The following is an 18,502-nucleotide window of genomic DNA, read 5'->3' as shown; positions in this document are numbered from 1 at the left end:
AGAGCCCTGATCAAAAAGGTTTCTGATCCAGTCAGAGCAGATAATGGAATAATGAGCCTCTGAACATTTTAGAACAAAAACTGCTCGTCTATTTCTAGGACATATTTTAAATAACTTATTTTGAAAATGAACAATAAATTCTATCTTCAAAAATGCAGATTATGATGATGTATGAAGTTTTGAACCAACGTCTGGTTTGTGTGTTCAGTGAACTGTATCAGTCTCTGCAGTAGCTTCCAGCTGCAACAGTCACTTCAGTTTCTGTTCAGTCTGACTGAGGGAGGTTTTTGTACGACGCTTTTTCACTGTATGAACACACCCTGACTGTTGATGTAGTGAAGTCTCAGACAGTAATAAACTGCCGCATCTTCAGTCTGGACTCCACTGATGGTCAGAGTGAAGTCGGTCTTTGTTCCGCTGCCTGAAAATCGATCTGGAATCCCTGATTCTCGTTCATGAATATAACGAATTAGTAGTTTTGGTGCTTCTGTTGTTTTCTGTTGGTACCAGGCTAAGAGCTCTTTTTTACTCGTACTTCCAACACAAACCTGAGGATTAACTGCACAACTGATGGTGACAGTTCCTCCCAGACCAGACCTCACTGATCCAGACTGAGTCACTGTGACCTGGCCTCTGGACTCTGAGGATACAGAGACAAAAACATAAAGCAGCTTGATGGTTTCGTGGGCTTCATTTCAGAGGGACGGATGTTGATAGAGGAGAGGAGTTTGATTCTCTGGACTTTACCTGTGAAGCAGCAGCAGAGGAGAGTCCAGATGAGGACGCAGATCAAAGTCATGTTTTTGATGAGGAGGATTTCTGTGGTTTCTGTTGTCATGAAGGACAGCTGTCAGTCATCCAGTCTTCAACTCTCAGGACTATAAACTCTCCCAGAGCACTGGAGCATGGTGCTGCTGATGCAAAGTCCCTCTCTATGGAAATGCTCTGACTCTTTATTAAAATGAGTCAGTGATGATATTTTAGAACAGTATCCATTAATAACATCTAACACAGTTTATTATCATGTGTTGTTCATACTTTTCTTTTAAGACAAATTTGAAATGATGTTTCATGTTACTATTAACCAGGTTTTTAAACAGAGGCTGGTTTATTTTTCATTTCAAGGTGTTTCTGCAGATGGAGGAACCATAAAGTTTGTCACTATGCTGATCATTCAGAAGTTTGTTGTTATAGTTTATCATTACACGCTTGAATCTGAAGTCTTTCTAATCTAGTCTAGTCTTTTTTCAAATACTACGGTGGAGCTGATGATGGAAGCAGGAAAAATGTTCCAGTAAAAGGATTTGACTTTGACATGAACCAGACTGTGATGTCTGGATGACTGGGTCAGAACATCTCCTGAACTGTATCTCTTGAGGCTTGTTCCTGGTCTGCAGTGGTCAGTACCTCTCAACAGTGGTCCAAGGAAACGCAAGAACTTATTTGGTTTAAACCGTAGTATCAGCTCCAACAGTTACTGCAGAGTTGTCCTTGTTGTTGGTGATCTGGTCTAATCCCTGGCATGTGCTCTGTGCGTTGTTATGTGTCAAATTGTCCTCATCGTAGCTTTGTTAGGTTCCTCAGGTTCTCCCTCGTCTTGTTGTTTTGGTCAGCCAGCGTGAAGATGAGGTGGTCAGATCTCAGAAGAGTTTCTATTTTAATTGTCATCCAGGGTTTTTGATTGGGATGAATCTGAATGTGTTTGTCAGCAGTGAACATATCTGTTCAGTATTTAATATAAGAACCAGTGGTTTCTCTCTCTCTCTCTCTCTCTCTCTTTCTGTGTCTCCAAGGTCTGAACATGTCCATCAGCTGTGAGAGAACTTTCACACATAGTTTCTGTATTTTATTGGTGGTTTGGACTTTTTCCTAATGGAGTGTCAGCTGGGATGAGGAGCAGTGAGAGATGGTCTGACAGGTCTAGGTGAGGGAGGGGTACAGCTCTGTATGCATGCTTTATGTTAGTTTATACATGGTCTACAGTGTTCTTCCCTCTGGAGGAACATTAATCCTGTTGTACAAACCAAGGAAGCACAGTCTTTATTCACTCATCTACACGATAGAAAGCTCCACGTTCTCTACAGAAAGGACTTTGTGGAGATCTTGTTTCTTCATCTTTGTCTCAAAGCTCCAATAATGAAGTTTGTTTGCTGTGTGTGTAGATGTAGTTTGAGTTCATCACTCATGATGACATTGAGCTTTAACTGATTCTGAGTCTAAGAGAATATTTTCTGTCATTGTGGAAAGATTGAGACTTTTTCTGATGCTGTTATTTCTCTTCATGTTCCAGTATGAAGCTGAGGTCAGAGGTCATGACTGAACTTAGACTCGGGAACAGTTTAACTTTAGCTCCTTTAGAGTCCAGTCACATAAGGACCTGGAACTGATCTGAATGGATGGAGAGAAGCTCTGATGGAGAAAGCAATCTGATTACTACCAAGATCATGTTCAGTTTATTAACTTATTGTGATACATGTTCAAATTAACTCATGTTGTGAGGACATTAATTCAATAATGGAGAAGCTTCATGTTAAAATGAATAAATATGATGATGAGTGTGTTAACAGTCAAAGTAAAGTCATCTCTTGTGTTCAGTGAAATGTATCAGTCTGTGCAGTAGCTTCCAGCTGCAACAGTCACTTCAGTTTCTGTTCAGTCTGACTGAGGGAGGTTTTTGTACGACGCTTTTTCACTGTGTGAACACACTCTGACTGTTGATCTCATGATAACTCTGACAGTAATAAACTGCTGCATCTTCAGTCTGGACTCCACTGATGGTCAGAGTGAAGTCAGAGTTTGATCCACTGCCTGAAAAACGATCTGGAGTCCCTGATTCTAATTGATCAACAAGATAAATGAGAAGTTTAGGAACTCCTCCATCTCTCTGTTGGTACCAGGCTAAGAAGTGGTAGTCGTCATAGTAAACATCCTGACTGGTTCTACAGTTGATGGTGACGGTTCCTCCCAGACCAGAGGTCACTGATCCAGGCTGAGTCACTGTGACCTGGCCTCTGGACTCTGAGGATACAGAGACAATAACATGAAGCAGCTTGATGGTTTTGTGGGCTTCATTTCAGAGGGACGGATGTTGATAGAGGAGAGGAGTTTGATTCTCTGGACTTTACCTGTGAAGCAGCAGCAGAGGAGAGTCCAGATGAGGACGCAGATCAAAGTCATGTTTTTGATGAGGAGGATTTCTGTGGCTTCTGTTGTCATGAAGGACAGCTGTCAGTCATCCAGTCTTCAACTCTCAGGACTATAAACTCTCCCAGAGCACTGGAGCATGGTGCTGCTGATGCAAAGTCACTCTCTATGGAAATGCTCTGACTCTTTATGAAAATGAGTCAGTGATGATATTTTAAAACAGTTTCTATTAATAATATCTAACACAGTTTATCATCATATGTTGTTCATACTTTTCTTTGTAGACAAATTTGAAATGATCTTTCATTTACTATTAACCAGGTTTTTAAACAGAGGGTGATTTATTTTTAATTTCAAGGTGTTTCTGCAGATGGAGGAATCATAAAGTTTCTCTCTATGCTGATGATGCAGCAGTTTATTGTTATAGTTTATCATTACACGCTTGAATCTGAAGTCTTTCTAATCCAATCTAGTCTTTTTTCAAAAACTATGGTGGAGCTGATGATGGAAGCAGGAAAAATGTTCCAGTGAAAGGATTTGACTTTGACAAGAACCAGACTGTGATGTCTGGATGACTGGGTCAGAACATCTCCTGAACTGTATCTCTTGAGGCTTGTTCCTGGTCTGCAGTGGTCATTACCTCTCAACAGTAGTCCAAGGAAACACAAGAACTTATTTGGTTTAAACCGTAGTATTAGCTCCAACAGTTACTGCAGAGTTGTCCTTGTTGTTGGTGATCTGGTCTAATCCCTGGCACGTCCTCTGTGGGTTGTTATGTGTCAAATTGTCCTCATCGTAGCTTTGTTAGGTTCCTCAGGTTCTCCCTTGTCTTGTTGTCCTGGTCAGCCAACGTGAAGATGAGGTGGTCAGATCTCAGAAGAGTTTCTATTTTACTTGTCATCCAGGGTTTTTCATTGGGATGAATCTGAATGTGTTTGTCAGCAGTGAACATATCTGTTCAGTATTTAATATAAGAACCAGTGGTCTCTGTGTGTGTGTCCAACATCTGATGTCCAAACATGTTCATCAGTTGAGAGAGAACTTTCACACATAGTTTCTGTATTTTATTGGTGGTTTGGACTTTTTCCTGATGGAGTGTCAGCTGGGATGAGGAGCAGTGAGAGATGGTTTGACAAGTCAAGGTGAGGGAGGGGTACAGCTCTGTATGCATGCTGTCATATAAAGAAAGGTCCTTTATTACAAAAGACAAACAAATTAAAAGTGAGTGGATGATAAGTTCATACTGGACCGAGGCCAAAGTACCAAACAAAATGGTCCAACCTAGAAATATTTTCACTCTGTCTCTGTCTCTTTATTTCTACCATGAGACCAACTCAACATCATTATTCTTCAGCTTCTCATATTTTTTATGTTTTAAGACAATAACGTTGTTATTTCTTCAAGTCAAATACTTTGTCTCTGTTCCTTCGTCAACAACATAATCATCATCTTGTTTTTTAATATTTCCTGAATGCATCTCATCACAGTCACATTTAATCTTTAGATCTAATTCATCAACTACAGGTAAACATCAGGTTTTATCACTTTGCAGCTACTGTCTGAGGATCAGTGTCTCAGTTCAGGAAACTAATGAATTATATGTGTGTATTAAATATGTTTTCACAATCATTTTTAACCAGTTAAAATATACTTTAATTCTAGTAAATGTAATAATAAATCAGTGGTGGGTAGAGCTCCCCTCCCTTCTCTGCCTGTTGGGCCACACCCCCTCCAATCAGTGATTCCCAACAGGTGAGACTATCACCTCCTGGTTCTATTTAAATGTAGCTGCAGGCAGTGGTAGGTTTTTGCCTCACGCTCTCCCGACCCTGCATCTGTTCCATGAATGACGATGTCTAGTCAAAGTATGCTCTTTGTCTTTCTGTCAAACATACTTCTGGCACATGCTCTTAGTTCTTCCCTTGCATCTGTATAGGTGAGAGACTGAGCACTAAAGGGGACTAGTCACCGCGCTCCCTCCCCCGTCTGTGCAGCGCTCGTCATGTGTGGATGTGTGACTGTATAATGTTCAACTCCAGGAACGGAGAAGTGATGTGGGCTCCTGCTGCTGTAGCTGAGCTCTAGTCACTGCTGCTTTTGCCCCTTTTTCAAAATATATATTGTGTACTTATGGTTACCTTGGTTCATTTAGTGTTTTCATTATAAATTTTGTTAAGGGAGCTTTGTTTTCTCCCCAGTCCAGTTAGTCGGTTTAGTGTTTTTGTTTCTTGGTTTCTTTGTTTTTTGAGTTAATTCTGTTCTGGGGTTCTGTCAGTGCCAGTACAGGTGGGCTGGTCATAGGTGTGCAGGTGGAGGCTCCCTGGGTGGAGGGTTTCGTCATTTCAGTTTTATTTGCATGTTTTATGTTCTAATTTGTGTCTTTTGCTTTGCAGTGTGTGTTACCCCCCTTCGGATAGCTGCTGGTGGTGACCCCTCTCCCCTTCACTCCCCCACCCATGTAGGCCTCTCTGACAGTCACCTTGTGCTGGTAAACACTTCAGTGTAGTGACATTTAGCATGTAGAGATATTTTTGTGATACAGTCTTGTTTTTAAGCCCAATCCTCCTCCTATTTAACTGATGTCAGACTTACTTGTAAATAAAAATTAAATTGTTCACAACTAGAAATTCACCTCTCTGCTCCTTTTCTCCTTGAAACATAAGAACCTGTATTCAGTGTTTTATTCTCTGGGTGAAAGTCCCAGAGTGGCGTTGTGGCATGGTCAGGGGTGTACAGCTGCCCCGGTTACAAGTCATTTGGGTTTTAGTTTTGATTTGAGGGAATTTAATAACTTTGAGTTTTTATCTATACATTTAACTTTTCATCCTTTAACAGTGACTAAAACATTCTGACTCTTTCAGGTTTTATTTCACTACAATGATGAAGTTATGTGATAAACTGAAAGTTGATCTGAACTAATTGTCTAATAGAGACTAATAATGAGTTGGACTACAGACATCTGCTACTATCCATGATAACACACTGAACATTAATCAATAGATGTGTTTTAGATGTTTTTCTTTTTAAATGTCACAGTTAAATATGATGATGTATGAAGTTTTCAACCAACGTCTGGTTTGTGTGTTCAGTGAACTGTATCAGTCTCTGCAGTAGCTTCCAGCTGCAGCAGTACAGCAGTTTCTGTTCAGTCTGACTGAGGGAGGTTTTTGTACGACGCTTTTTCACTGTGTGAACACATACTGACTGTTGATCTCATGAAGACTCTGACAGTAATAAACTGCTGCATCTTCAGTCTGGACTCCACTGATGGTCAGAGTGAAGTCAGAGTTTGATCCACTGCCTGAAAAACGACGTGGAATCCCTGATGCTCTATTGCTAGCACCATAAATGAGAAGTTTAGGAACTCCTCCATCTCTCTGTTGGTACCAGGCTAATAAGCTGCCACCATAAACCCTCTGGCTGGTTCTACAGATGATGGTGACGGTTCCTCCCAGACCAGAGGTCACTGATCCAGGCTGAGTCACTGTGACCTGGCTTCTGGACTCTGAGGATACAGAGACAAAAACATAAAGCAGCTTGATGGTTTTGTGGGCTTCATTTCAGAGGGACAGATGTTGATAGAGGAGAGGAGTTTGATTCTCTGGACTTTACCTGTGAAGCAGCAGCAGAGGAGAGTCCAGATGAGGACGCAGATCAAAGTCATGTTTTTGATGAGGAGGATTTCTGTGGCTTCTGTTGTCATGAAGGACAGCTGTCAGTCATCCAGTCTTCAACTCTCAGGACTATAAACTCTCCCAGAGCACTGGAGCATGGTGCTGCTGATGCAAAGTCACTCTCTATGGAAATGGTCTGAGTGACTCCAACAGGGACTTGGATCACTCTGATCATGATGTTGATCAATGGATCAATCACTTCATTGTTGGATTGATCAGGAACTTGTTGCAGGATCTTTGCTTCACTCTTCACAACATAGATTGATTCAAAATGTATTCCTTCTCTTTCTCTTGTTTTTCTAAGTCAGTTTATCAGAGTACGGATCAAGAATATGTCTCAGCTTCATTTTTATTTCATATTTTCTCTTATATAAGTCTGGTTTTTGTATAAATTGTTAAATGTCTCATGATATTTCATAGTTTTACAGTTTCTCATCTCTTTCTCAGAAATAAATGAAATTCAATGGGACATTTTAAAAGTAATTTAACATGAAATTAACTGTAAATAAAAGTCTAAATTCAGTCATATTGTTGCTCTGTGTTATTTCCAGTTTTCACAATGATCCAAACAGTGAATCATTGAGTTGAGTTAGTTTGTTTCAGAGTCAGAGAGCCGTGTCTCTCTACAGTCAGAGGTTTTTGTACGGCGCCTCAATGACTTTGTATCACTGTGGTACACGTTCGGTGGAGGAACCAGACTGGAAGTTGGAAGTAAGTCAAGTTTAAAACAGTTTTATTTCAGGAGCTATTCTCTCTTTTTAGTTTCTTGACTTTTTATTCATCAGGCAGGAAAACTAAACATATTTTCATGTAATAATTTTATATTTTTATTTCTGCACCAAGAGACAAAGTTACCTTCAGATATTTCAAACTCTCATCAATGAATATAAATGATTAGTGTGGTTCAGAGGATAAATCCTTCCTTGTGGTTTTAATGGTAAAGTTGACTTTTGAGGGCTTGTAGGTTTAGTTCAGTCTGACAGAGTCAGAGAGCCGTGTCTCTCTACAGTCAGAGGTTTTTGTATGGCGCCTCAATGAGTTTGTATCACTGTGGTGGACGTTCGGTGGAGGAACCAGACTGGAAGCTGGAAGTAAGTTTCTACTGTATTTAACACTAAATACTAGGTTGTAGATTCATCTTGTTTTAGTCTTGATGTGTTTCTCTCTCCTCATGGAGGCTAACTCAGATCAGCTTTTATCACGTTTGATTTTCACGTTTGTGTCAAAGTGAAATTTCAAAGCTTGAAGTGTAGAAAGGATCAAAGTTGATTTTTCCTATGATCAGTTTCTAATGTGACATCAACATAACTGTTGTTAGGATGGATTCAATCTGACTTTCTTCAAGTCAAACTGGACAGAGTGAAGATAAAGATTGGGATTTGTAAATGTCTTTTTATTTCACGTTGACTTTGAAATCACGTCGACAGTTTGTTAAATCATGAAGATCATTTTGTGGCAGTGAGCTGCTTTTCTCTGCTTGTTTCCACTAAATCCTTTCAAGTCGTGTATGGTTGACATGTTGATGATGTTGAAGCCAAAGTTTTCTTGGAAATGTTGAGACATGTGTTTGTTTAGTTTCCAGTGTAGTTGGACATATTTCAGGTCAAAGTGGGTGATGATTGTCTCTGTGCTGATATGCATGACAGCTTTCTGAAAGGGAAGTGAAACAATGTGTGAGTGAATGAGAGGTGGAGCAGAAAAAGCATCTGACAGGAACTTGTTGAACTCTCTCACAGTAAAGGTGTCCAAGTGTCTGCTGTTTGTTTGACAGCTGTGTGCTCCCTGTCCTCCTAGGTGATGTCCGTCCCTCCCTGACGGTGCTGCCTCCCTCCGTGGAGGAGCTGCAGCAGGGGAAGGCCACGCTCATGTGCCTGGCCAACAAGGGCTTCCCCTCAGACTGGAGTCTGTCCTGGAAGGTGGACGGCAGCAGCAGCATCAGCAACGGGGAGCAGAGCAGGAGCCCCGGGGTGCTGCAGAAGGACGGCCACTACAGCTGGAGCAGCACCCTGAGGCTCCCTGCAGACCAGTGGAGGAAGGTGGTCTCTGTGACCTGTGAGGCCAGCCAGGGCTCCCAGACTCCGCTCTCAGAGACACTGAGGAGAGACCAGTGTTCCCAGTCCTGACCTGACTCACTAGGACTCTCACACTGCTTTCACTCTCTCTCTGCTCTCTGGCTTTTCTCTGTCTCTTTATTTCTACCATGAGACCAACTCAACATCATTATTCTTCAGCTTCTCGTGTTTTTCATATTTCAACACAATAAAGTTGTTTTTTCTTCAAGCCAAATACTTTGTCTCTGTTCTTTCTTCAACAACATAATCATCATCTTGTTTTTTAATATTTCCTGAATGCATCTCATCACAGTCACATTTAATATTTAGATCTAATTCATCAACTACAGGTAAACATCAGGTTTTATCACTTTGCAGCTACTGTCTGAGGATCAGTGTGTCAGTTCAGGAAACCAATGAATTATATGTGTGTATTAAATATGTTTTTTCAATCATTTTTAACCAGTTAGAATATACTTTAATTCTAGTAAATGTAATAATAAGTCATTAAGGTTTCATTTGTAATTTGATGGAATTTGATAACTTTAAGTTTTTCTCTATAAATTTAACTTTTCATTCTTTAATAGTGACTGAAACATTCAGACTCTTTCAGGTTTTACTTCACTACAATGATGAAGTTATGTGATAAACTGAAAGTTGATCTGAACTAATTGTCTGTTAGAGAGTAATAATGAGTTGGACTACAGACATCTGCTACTATCCATGATAACACACACTGAACATTAATCAATAGATGTGTTTTTGATGTTTTTCTTTTTAAATGTCACAGTTAAATATGATGATGTATGAAGTTTTTAACCAACATCTGGTTTGTGTGTTCAGTGAACTGTATCAGTCTCTGCAGTAGCTTCCAGCTGCAACAGTCACTTCAGTTTCTGTTCAGTCTGACTGAGGGAGGTTTTTGTACGACGCTTTTTCACTGTGTGACCACACTCTGACTGTTGATCTCATGATAACTCTGACAGTAATAAACTGCTGCATCTTCAGCCTGGACTCCACTGATGGTCAGAGTGAAGTCAGATTTTGATCCACTGCCTGAAAAACGATGTGGAATCCCTGATTCTCGTTCATTAGCAACTTTAATGAGAAGTTTAGGAACTCCTCCATCTCTCTGTTGGTACCAGGCTAAATAGTGGTAGTAGTTGTAGTTGTTGTAGCCGGTGCGGTAACTGCTGTAATAAACATCCTGACTGGTTCTACATCTGATGGTGACGGTTCCTCCCAGACCAGACCTCACTGATCCAGGCTGAGTCACTGTGACCTGGCCTCTGGACTCTGAGGATGCAGAGACAAAAACATAAAGCAGCTTGATGGTTTTGTGGGCTTCATTTCAGAGGGACGGATGTTGATAGAGGAGAGGGGTTTGATTCTCTGTACTTTACCTGTGAAGCAGCAGCAGAGGAGAGTCCAGATGAGGACGCAGATCAAAGTCATGTTTTTGATGAGGAGGATTTCTGTGGCTTCTGTTGTCATGAAGGACAGCTGTCAGTCATCCAGTCTTCAACTCTCAGGACTATAAACTCTCCCAGAGCACTGGAGCATGGTGCTGCTGATGCAAAGTCACTCTCTATGGAAATGCTCTGACTCTCTTCTCATGTATTTTTCCGTTTGTTTGATCAAGTAGAATGTGAATGTTTTTGGCGGGAAAATGTTTAATTTTTGTCCTGTTAGATGAGTCAGCATTCAGGTCCAACTCTTAATTTTCATATTTTCTTTTATTTAGAAGCAATAATTATTGTCCCGTTATTTATTGAATATCATATTTTATTCATTCAAATTGCTTTGGTAATTATGGTTTGGTTTATTGCTAATGTGGCCACTGACAGTGTATGCAGTTCCTCTATCAAAGGTTCAGAACCTTTAAAGGATGATTAATTGATCAATCAGGAGATGATCGTCTCCAACGCTGCTTAAGCATCACGGCCTTGTATGGGAAAGTCTTAGTGGAGCCCCCAGTAACTAGTCTGACAGAGGAGTTTAAGTGTGCTAAGACTACAATGGAGATAACTCTCATTCAGTCGAAAGATCCAGTAGTTAAGTGTGTAGCATCCATGGCTAAAACAGGGAGGAAGTGGAATCCAAAAGATGCAGTACAGGAAGTCCAGGCTGCTCTCAGGATATCACAGGTCATGTACAGTAGGGTTGTGGAGGCCTGGGGCTGTGCAGGGGAACCTCTGTGGAGCAAGGCATCAGTAGTAGAAAAGAGAAAGATGTTAGTGGAGGAGATTCATAGGCAAGAGGAAGCAGTGAGATGTACTAAGGCAGTGTCTTGGCACAAGTGATTGTAACATCTCATCCTGTGTAATGATGAATATTCATTCACATTACTGTCAGAGGTTCTTGTTCTGCTGATCTCAGGTCTGCTGGAACTCTATACTAAACATTGATAATCAGATCAGTCCTAAACTTTGGATTGACCCTCTCCCTATATACCACATAAACCACTTAGAAACATGAAGACCCAAACTTCTGTTTCACTCTGTGAATCAAGACCAGTCAACTTCAGTCTTTCTATGATTCTTCATGGCAGTGACATCAGGAAACATGGCAGCAATATTCACTGTGACACTGATGCTACTCACCTCTACATTGTTGTCTCCATTGTCTCCCTCAGACAATGCCAAAACATTATGACCACCCAGGGCATTACAGCAGTACTCATATTGACAGCATTATATAGGGAGGAGGGTCTAATTAACAGCAGGTGTGTACCTGCTCAATATGGCTGCTCACTGCTGAGTACAACCAGGTGGCCAAATTATTAGGAACACCTTACAGTTAAGAATCTGACATTTGCAGCAGTACCTAAGGAGGGAGGCTTTCAGTAACAGAACAGCTGTGTACCTGCTGGCCATCATGATGGAGAACTAAGTCCCTCACACCGCCAAATCATTATGACCACCTTAGACATGGACAGAGAAGGTGAAAGAGGCCAAATCTCACTCCACAGACACTCCACTGTAGCGTATGACCACCTGCTCCTTCCACACACCCGAACGTGCACCCAACACTGACCCCACATTCAAATATGTCTGCCAAAACATTATGACCACTCAGGCAATTACAGCAGTACAATGAGACGGGGACCGTTATTGATGCGACACTCGTGGCCCAGCTGTGGTTCTGGTCTCTCTACCGACACAATGCTGGATCTCAGACAACCTGCCAAAACATCATGACCACCTCAGATGTTTACAATAGGAATTCGGCACAAGCAGCACTGCCTTGTTCAAAATTTCCCCTCAGGAATTTTGTAGTTTTTTATTTGTAATTTGAAGGAATTTGATAACTTTGAGTTTTTATCTATAAATTTAACTTTTCATCCTTCAATAGTGACTGAAAGATTCTGACTCTTTCAGGTTTTATTTCACTACAATGATGAAGTTACGTAATAAACTGAAAGTTGATCCGAACTTATTGTCTATTAGAGACTAATAATGAGTTGGACTACAGACATCTGCTACTATCCATGATAACACACACGGAACATTAATCAACAGATGTGTTTTAGATGTTCTTTTTAAATGTCACAGTTAAATATGATGATGTATGAAGTTTTTAACCAACGTCTGGTTTGTGTGGTTTTTTAAGTGGAGTCTGATTTATTTTTCAGGTGTAAATGGAAAGTTTGGAATGATGAGTAATTTTGATGCCAGTATTCATTTGTCTCAATTTTACCATGAATCTAAAAACTTATCATAGATGATGATGATTTCTTAAGTGTTTTGGAAACACTTGAATATTAAACTGTTTGACTAAAAGACAGTTCTTTACATCAGTCAACATATTAGTAAGTCGACCTTTGGTGAACTTCTCTGTGTCAGACATTTTAGTAGCCAGGTGCAGAGGGACGGTGGTAATCCAAGCAGCAGCAGTTTGTTGACTAAAGTCTGTGGTTCAGTTGTATTAAATGCAGAGCTGAAGTCCAGGAAAAGCAGCCTGTAGGTGTCTCTACTCTCTAGGTAAGTGGGAGCAGAGTGGACGACAGATGAAATGACATCCTCTACAGACCTGTTCTTCTTGTATGCATACTGGTCTGGGTTCACATTGATGTCCACCCTCTCCTTAATGTGGCCATGACCACGCGTTCAAAACTTTTCATAACTATTGGAGTGAGGGCCACCGGTCGATAGTCACTCTTTCTCCTGACTGCTGCACACTTGGACTCTGGGATGATGGAAGCTGTTTACAGGGACACCGTCTCCACAGCCTGGAAGAGAGAGACGTTAAAGATCTCACACCTTAGTGAGCTGGCCTGCACAGTCCAACAGAAACCTCCCAGGAATGTTGTCTGGTCCTGCTGGTTTGCGGAGGTTGACACATTGCAGAGACGTCCTCATCTTGTTTCCAGACACTCTGAGTCTGGAACAGGTAGTGGGATCAGCAGGTTCAAAGTGGGCATAGAAGGTGTTTAGGGCCTCTAGACTTTCACCAAACATCTTTTCAGAGCATTAAATCAGCAGGAGTCTTTTCTAGGTGACTCCTGATCTGATGGGAGTGTTGTGAACAGGGAGTGAGCAGGGTGTGATACGAGGGTGAGTGTCCACACAAGTCCATGACCAACTCCAACGTCTTGTTGATGTTTAGATCCAGGGGTACCTGCAGCTGTAGCAGGTTGAGCTATAATCCACAAACAGGGCCCTGACGTAGGAGCTGGGCTGGTCCAGGTGCTGGAGCACATGGCGGAGGCTGAGGTTGATGGCGTTGTCCACAGAGTGATTTGCTCTGTAGGTTGTCACAACCCAGCTCATGGGCCGTGACAAAAAGCACAAATACTCAGAAACATAACGTTCAAGAAGTTTAGAATAAACAAGGATAAATAATAAGATGGAAAGAGTTCCACATACTGTAGGTGGGGTGTGGATGTCAGTGTTTATCAGTGTGTCTGGTGATGGGTGAATGTCCTCGTGTAGAATGTTAAGTGTTGGATGGAGTAAAATAATTAAGAATCAGGACAAAGCCAACCAAAAAAAAACATGGCGCCCTCAGGATGGAACCAAAGACAGAGAGAGAGAGAGATGGGAGCTGACAGCCAGGTCTTAAACAAGCCGCCCACTGGGAGACTGGCCAGGTGCTCCCTAACTATGCTCCGCCCACCAGCCAGGTACCTGGCAGATAAAAAAACACCAGAACAGGCCCTGCCAGGCAGGAGGCCGTCACACCCCCCTACATGAGAACAGGGTTCAAAATTAAATCTCACGTTGCATTACCACATTACATTAATACCAGGACAAATATTCTTCAAGAAAAGTAACCTGATGCTTGTCATCCACCAGACCCCTCCCCCCTCAGCAACCTGGAGCCAGTAAGAAGTGATTTAAGAGGAAAAAGAGAGATGACATGGATGAGACAAACCGTTTAAGGTGAAGTCAGTTACACACAGGCTAGACTAGTACGGGCTCTGGACAGTTCATCTGCCGCTACATTTTCTGGACCCCTGAACCGAATATCTAGCCAGTATGACTGATGTAGGCAACTCTTTGTGCTGCTGAAATACAACCCACTGGCACCGACATATCGGCAACATTAACTGCAACGAGAGAAACGTTCCTGACCAGCAGACAAAACACCCGTCTCAATCAACTCTGCCTTCAAAATACTTTCCATGTTACCCTTCAGCTAATTATGGGGGATATCCACTTGACATTGCCATGTTCAGCTGTTGTTCCTGACTGCATCTGTCCATCAACTCCTCCGATGGAGCATTAAACTCAACCGTCTCTGCCATTACACAAAAAACAAATCAGATATTGGCATTCACAACCAATCCAAGAGACCAAAGCGAGCGCCAACACGGTGCCAACACACAACAAGTGGGCAAACCCCTCCATCTAATCTACCTGCGCTGATCTTACCCGACTCAACTCACCCCTAGTCTTCTGAACTGTGAGGGGTCCAGGAGGGGGTCGGTGATTGGTGTGAGGAAGGAGTCTCTCAAAGCTCTTCATGACCACAGATGGTCTGTAGTCATTCAGTCCTTCTTTGGAACTAGGATGATGGTGGATGCTCTGAAACAGGATGGCACAACATTCAGAGATGGACTGGTTGAAGATGTGTGAAAACACTGGTGACAGTTGAACCCGTAGTATCAGCTCCAACAGTTACTGCAGAGTTGTCCTTGTTGTTGGTGATCTGGTCTAATCCCTGGCACGTCCTCTGTGGGTTGTTATGTGTCAAATTGTCCTCATCGTAGCTTTGTTAGGTTCCTCAGGTTCTCCCTTGTCTTGTTGTCCTGGTCAGCCAACGTAAAGATGAGGTGGTCAGATTTCAGAAGAGTTTCTATTTTACTTGTCATCCAGGGTTTTTGATTGGGATGAATCTGAATGTGTTTGTCAGCAGTGAACATATCTGTTCAGTATTTAATATAAGAACCAGTGGTCTCTGTGTGTGTCTCCAACATCTGATGTTCAAACATGTCCATCAGTTGAGAGAGAACTTTCACACATAGTTTATGTATTTTATTGGTGGTTTGGACTTTTTCCTGATGGAGTGTCAGCTGGGATGAGGAGCAGTGAGAGATGGTTTGACAAGTCTAGGTGAGGGAGGGGTACAGCTCTGTGTGCATGCTGTCATATGAAGAAAGGTCCTTTATTACAAAAGACAAACAAATTAAAAGTGAGTGGACCGAGGCCAAAGTAACAAACAAAATGATCCAACCTAGAAATATTTTCACTCTGTCTCTGTCTCTTTATTTCTACCATGAGACCAACTCAACATCATTATTCTTCAGCTTCTCGTGTTTTTCATGTTTCAACACATTAAAGTTTTTTCTTCAAGCCAAATACTTTGTCTCTGTTCTTTCTTCAACAACATGATCATCATCTTGTTTTTTAATATTTCCTGAATGCATCTCATCACAGTCACATTTAATCTTTTGATCTAATTCATCAACTACAGGTAAACATCAGGGTTTATCACTTTTCAGCTACTGTCTGAGGATCATTGTCTCAGTGCAGGAAATCAATGAATTATATGTGTGTATTAAATATGTTTTCACAATCATTTTAACCAGCTATAAAAATACTTTAATTCTAGTAAATGTAATTATAAGTCATGTAGGATTCATTTGTAATTTGAGGGAATTTGATAACTTTGAGTTTTTCTCTATAAATTTAACTTTTCATCCTTTAATAGTGACTCAAACATTTTGACTCTTTCAGGTTTTATTTCACTACAATGATGAAATTATGTGATGAACTGAAAGTTGATCTGAACTAATTGTCTGTTAGAGACTAATAATGAGTTGGACTACAGACATCTGCTACTATCCATGATAACGCACACTGAACATTAATCAATAGATGTGTTTTAGATGTTTTTCTTTTTAAATGTCACAGTTAAATATGATGATGTATAAAGTTTTTAACCAACGTCTGGTTTGTGTGTTCAGTGAACTGTATCAGTCTCTGCAGTAGCTTCCAGCTGCAACAGTCACTTCAGTTTCTGTTTAGTCTGAGGGAGGTTTTTGTACGACGCTTTTTCACTGTGTGAACACATACTGACTGTTGATGCTATGAACACTCTGACAGTAATAAACTGCTGAATCTTCAGTCTGGACTCCACGGATGGTCAGAGTGAAGTCAGAGTTTGATCCACTGCCTGAAAAACGACCTGGAATCCCTGATGCTCTACTGTTAGCACCATAAATGAGAAGTTTAGGAACTCCTCCATCTCTCTGTTGGTACCAGGATAATGCAATATCAGCATAAACATCCTGACTGGTTCTACAGTTGATGGTGACGGTTCCTCCCAGACCAGACCTCACTGATCCAGACTGAGTCACTGTGACCTGGCCTCTGGACTCTGAGGATACAGAGACAAAAACATAAAGCAGCTTGATGGTTTTGTGGGCTTCATTTCAGAGGGACGGATGTTGATAGAGGAGAGGAGTTTGATTCTCTGGACTTTACCTGTGAAGCAGCAGCAGAGGAGAGTCCAGATGAGGATGCAGATCAAAGTCATGTTTTTGATGAGGAGGATTTCTGTGGCTTCTGTTGTTATGAAGGACAGCTGTCAGTCATCCAGTCTTCAACTCTCAGGACTATAAACTCTCCCAGAGCACTGGAGCATGGTGCTGCTGATGCAAAGTCACTCTCTATGGAAATGCTCTGACTCTTTATTAAAATGAGTCAATGATGATGTTTTAAATCAACATCTATAAGTAAATTATATCTAACACAGTTTATTATCATGTGGTGCTGATATTTTCCCTCGAAGATAAATCTGAAATTATGTTTCATGTTACTATTAACCAGGATTTTACAAAGAGACTGATTTATTTTTCATTCCATGGTGTTTTTTTAGTCAACTAAATATAAGTTGTTTTATTGAGTCAACTTAAAACCACTGAAAGGTTTTCATGATGTACTATGTTGATGCTAGAGTTCCAGTGGAAGGATTTGACTTCGACAATAACCAGACTGTGATGTCTGGATGACTGGGACAGAACATCTCCTGAACTGCAGCTCTTGAGGCTTGTTCCTGGTCTGCAGTGGTCAGTTCTAGGGATTTCCGATATTGACTTTTTGCCGATATCTGATAGCCGATTTTATCCAAATTCTTAATTTCCAATTCCGATATCACCCAATATGGTATACTGATATATGTGGGCATTTTTTTCCCCCACCCAGACTAATTTAAGCAGCAAGCAACCTGCCACACTAGCTACACTGTGTTGTTGCTTTGGCTCCGGGTGTGGTTTGATAAGGTCATCAATCGCGCGCCGGTAAATGTCTCAGGACCCCACAAGCAGCAGCAGCAGCAGCAGAATCCGGGCATTATGTTATCTGTTTTCATTATCGGTTGTAAAACTGATAATGATATGAACAGATATTACAAAAATAGGCTAATATCGGCCGATATTATCGGTTGGCTGATATTATCAGACATCCCTAGTCAGTACCTTTCAAAAGTGGTCAGAGGAAAGAGAAGAACATATGTGGTTTAGACCATAGTATCAGCTCCAACAGTTACTGCAGAGTTGTCCGTGTTGTTGGTGATCTGGTCTAATCCATGCCACGTCCTCTGTTGGTTGTTGTGTGTCAAATTGTCCTCATCATAGCTGTGTTAGGTTACTCAGGTTTTCCCTTGTCTTGTTGTCCTGGTCAACCAACGTTAAGATGAGGTTGTGAGGTATCAAAAGAGTTTATATTGTACTTGTAACCCACAGTTTTTGATTGGGATGAATCTGAATCAGTTTGTCAGCAGTTTCTCTCCTCAATATTTAATATAAGAACCAGTGGTTTCTCTCTCTCTCTCTTTCTGTGTCTCCAAGATCTGAACATGTCCATCAGCTGTGAGAGAACTTCCACACATAGTTTATGTATTTTATTGGTGGTTTGGACTTTTTCCTAATGGAGTGTCAGCTGAGATGAGGAGCAGTGGGAGATTGTCTGACAGGTCTAGGTGAGGGAGGGGTACAGCTCTGTATGCATGCTTCATGTTAGTATACACATGGTCTACAGTGTTCTTCCCTCGAGGAACATTAATCCTGTTGTACAAACCAAGGAAGCACAGTCTTCATTCACTCATCTACACAATAGAAAGCTCCACGTTCTCTACAGAAAGGACTTTGTGGAGATCTTGTTTCTTCATCTTTGTCTCAAAGCTCCA

General features: G+C 41.3%; 3 gene segments (V, D, J or C); 1 reads left to right on the top strand and 2 right to left on the bottom strand.

Annotated features, from left to right (window-relative positions):
* Positions 1–2,689: 2,689 nt before the first annotated feature.
* Positions 2,690–3,177, bottom strand: LOC125019785. The segment is given in 2 exon segments: positions 2,690–3,018; positions 3,126–3,177. Coding segments are annotated over 2 exon segments (381 nt in total).
* A 4,321-nt stretch (positions 3,178–7,498) lies between these two features.
* Positions 7,499–9,099, top strand: LOC125019793 (the record flags this gene model as incomplete). The annotated part of the segment is given in 2 exon segments: positions 7,499–7,529; positions 8,613–9,099. Coding segments are annotated over 2 exon segments (360 nt in total), but the record flags the coding sequence as incomplete, so codon positions are not given.
* Positions 9,100–9,806: 707 nt separating this feature from the next.
* Positions 9,807–10,328, bottom strand: LOC125020335. The segment is given in 2 exon segments: positions 9,807–10,165; positions 10,273–10,328. Coding segments are annotated over 2 exon segments (411 nt in total).
* Positions 10,329–18,502: the final 8,174 nt, after the last annotated feature.

Source organism: Mugil cephalus, chromosome 14 (genome assembly GCF_022458985.1).
Source record: "Mugil cephalus isolate CIBA_MC_2020 chromosome 14, CIBA_Mcephalus_1.1, whole genome shotgun sequence".
Taxonomy (NCBI): domain Eukaryota; kingdom Metazoa; phylum Chordata; class Actinopteri; order Mugiliformes; family Mugilidae; genus Mugil; species Mugil cephalus.
The sequence above is the reverse complement of the archived record's forward strand: the minus strand, read 5'-3'. Positions and strand labels throughout refer to the sequence as shown.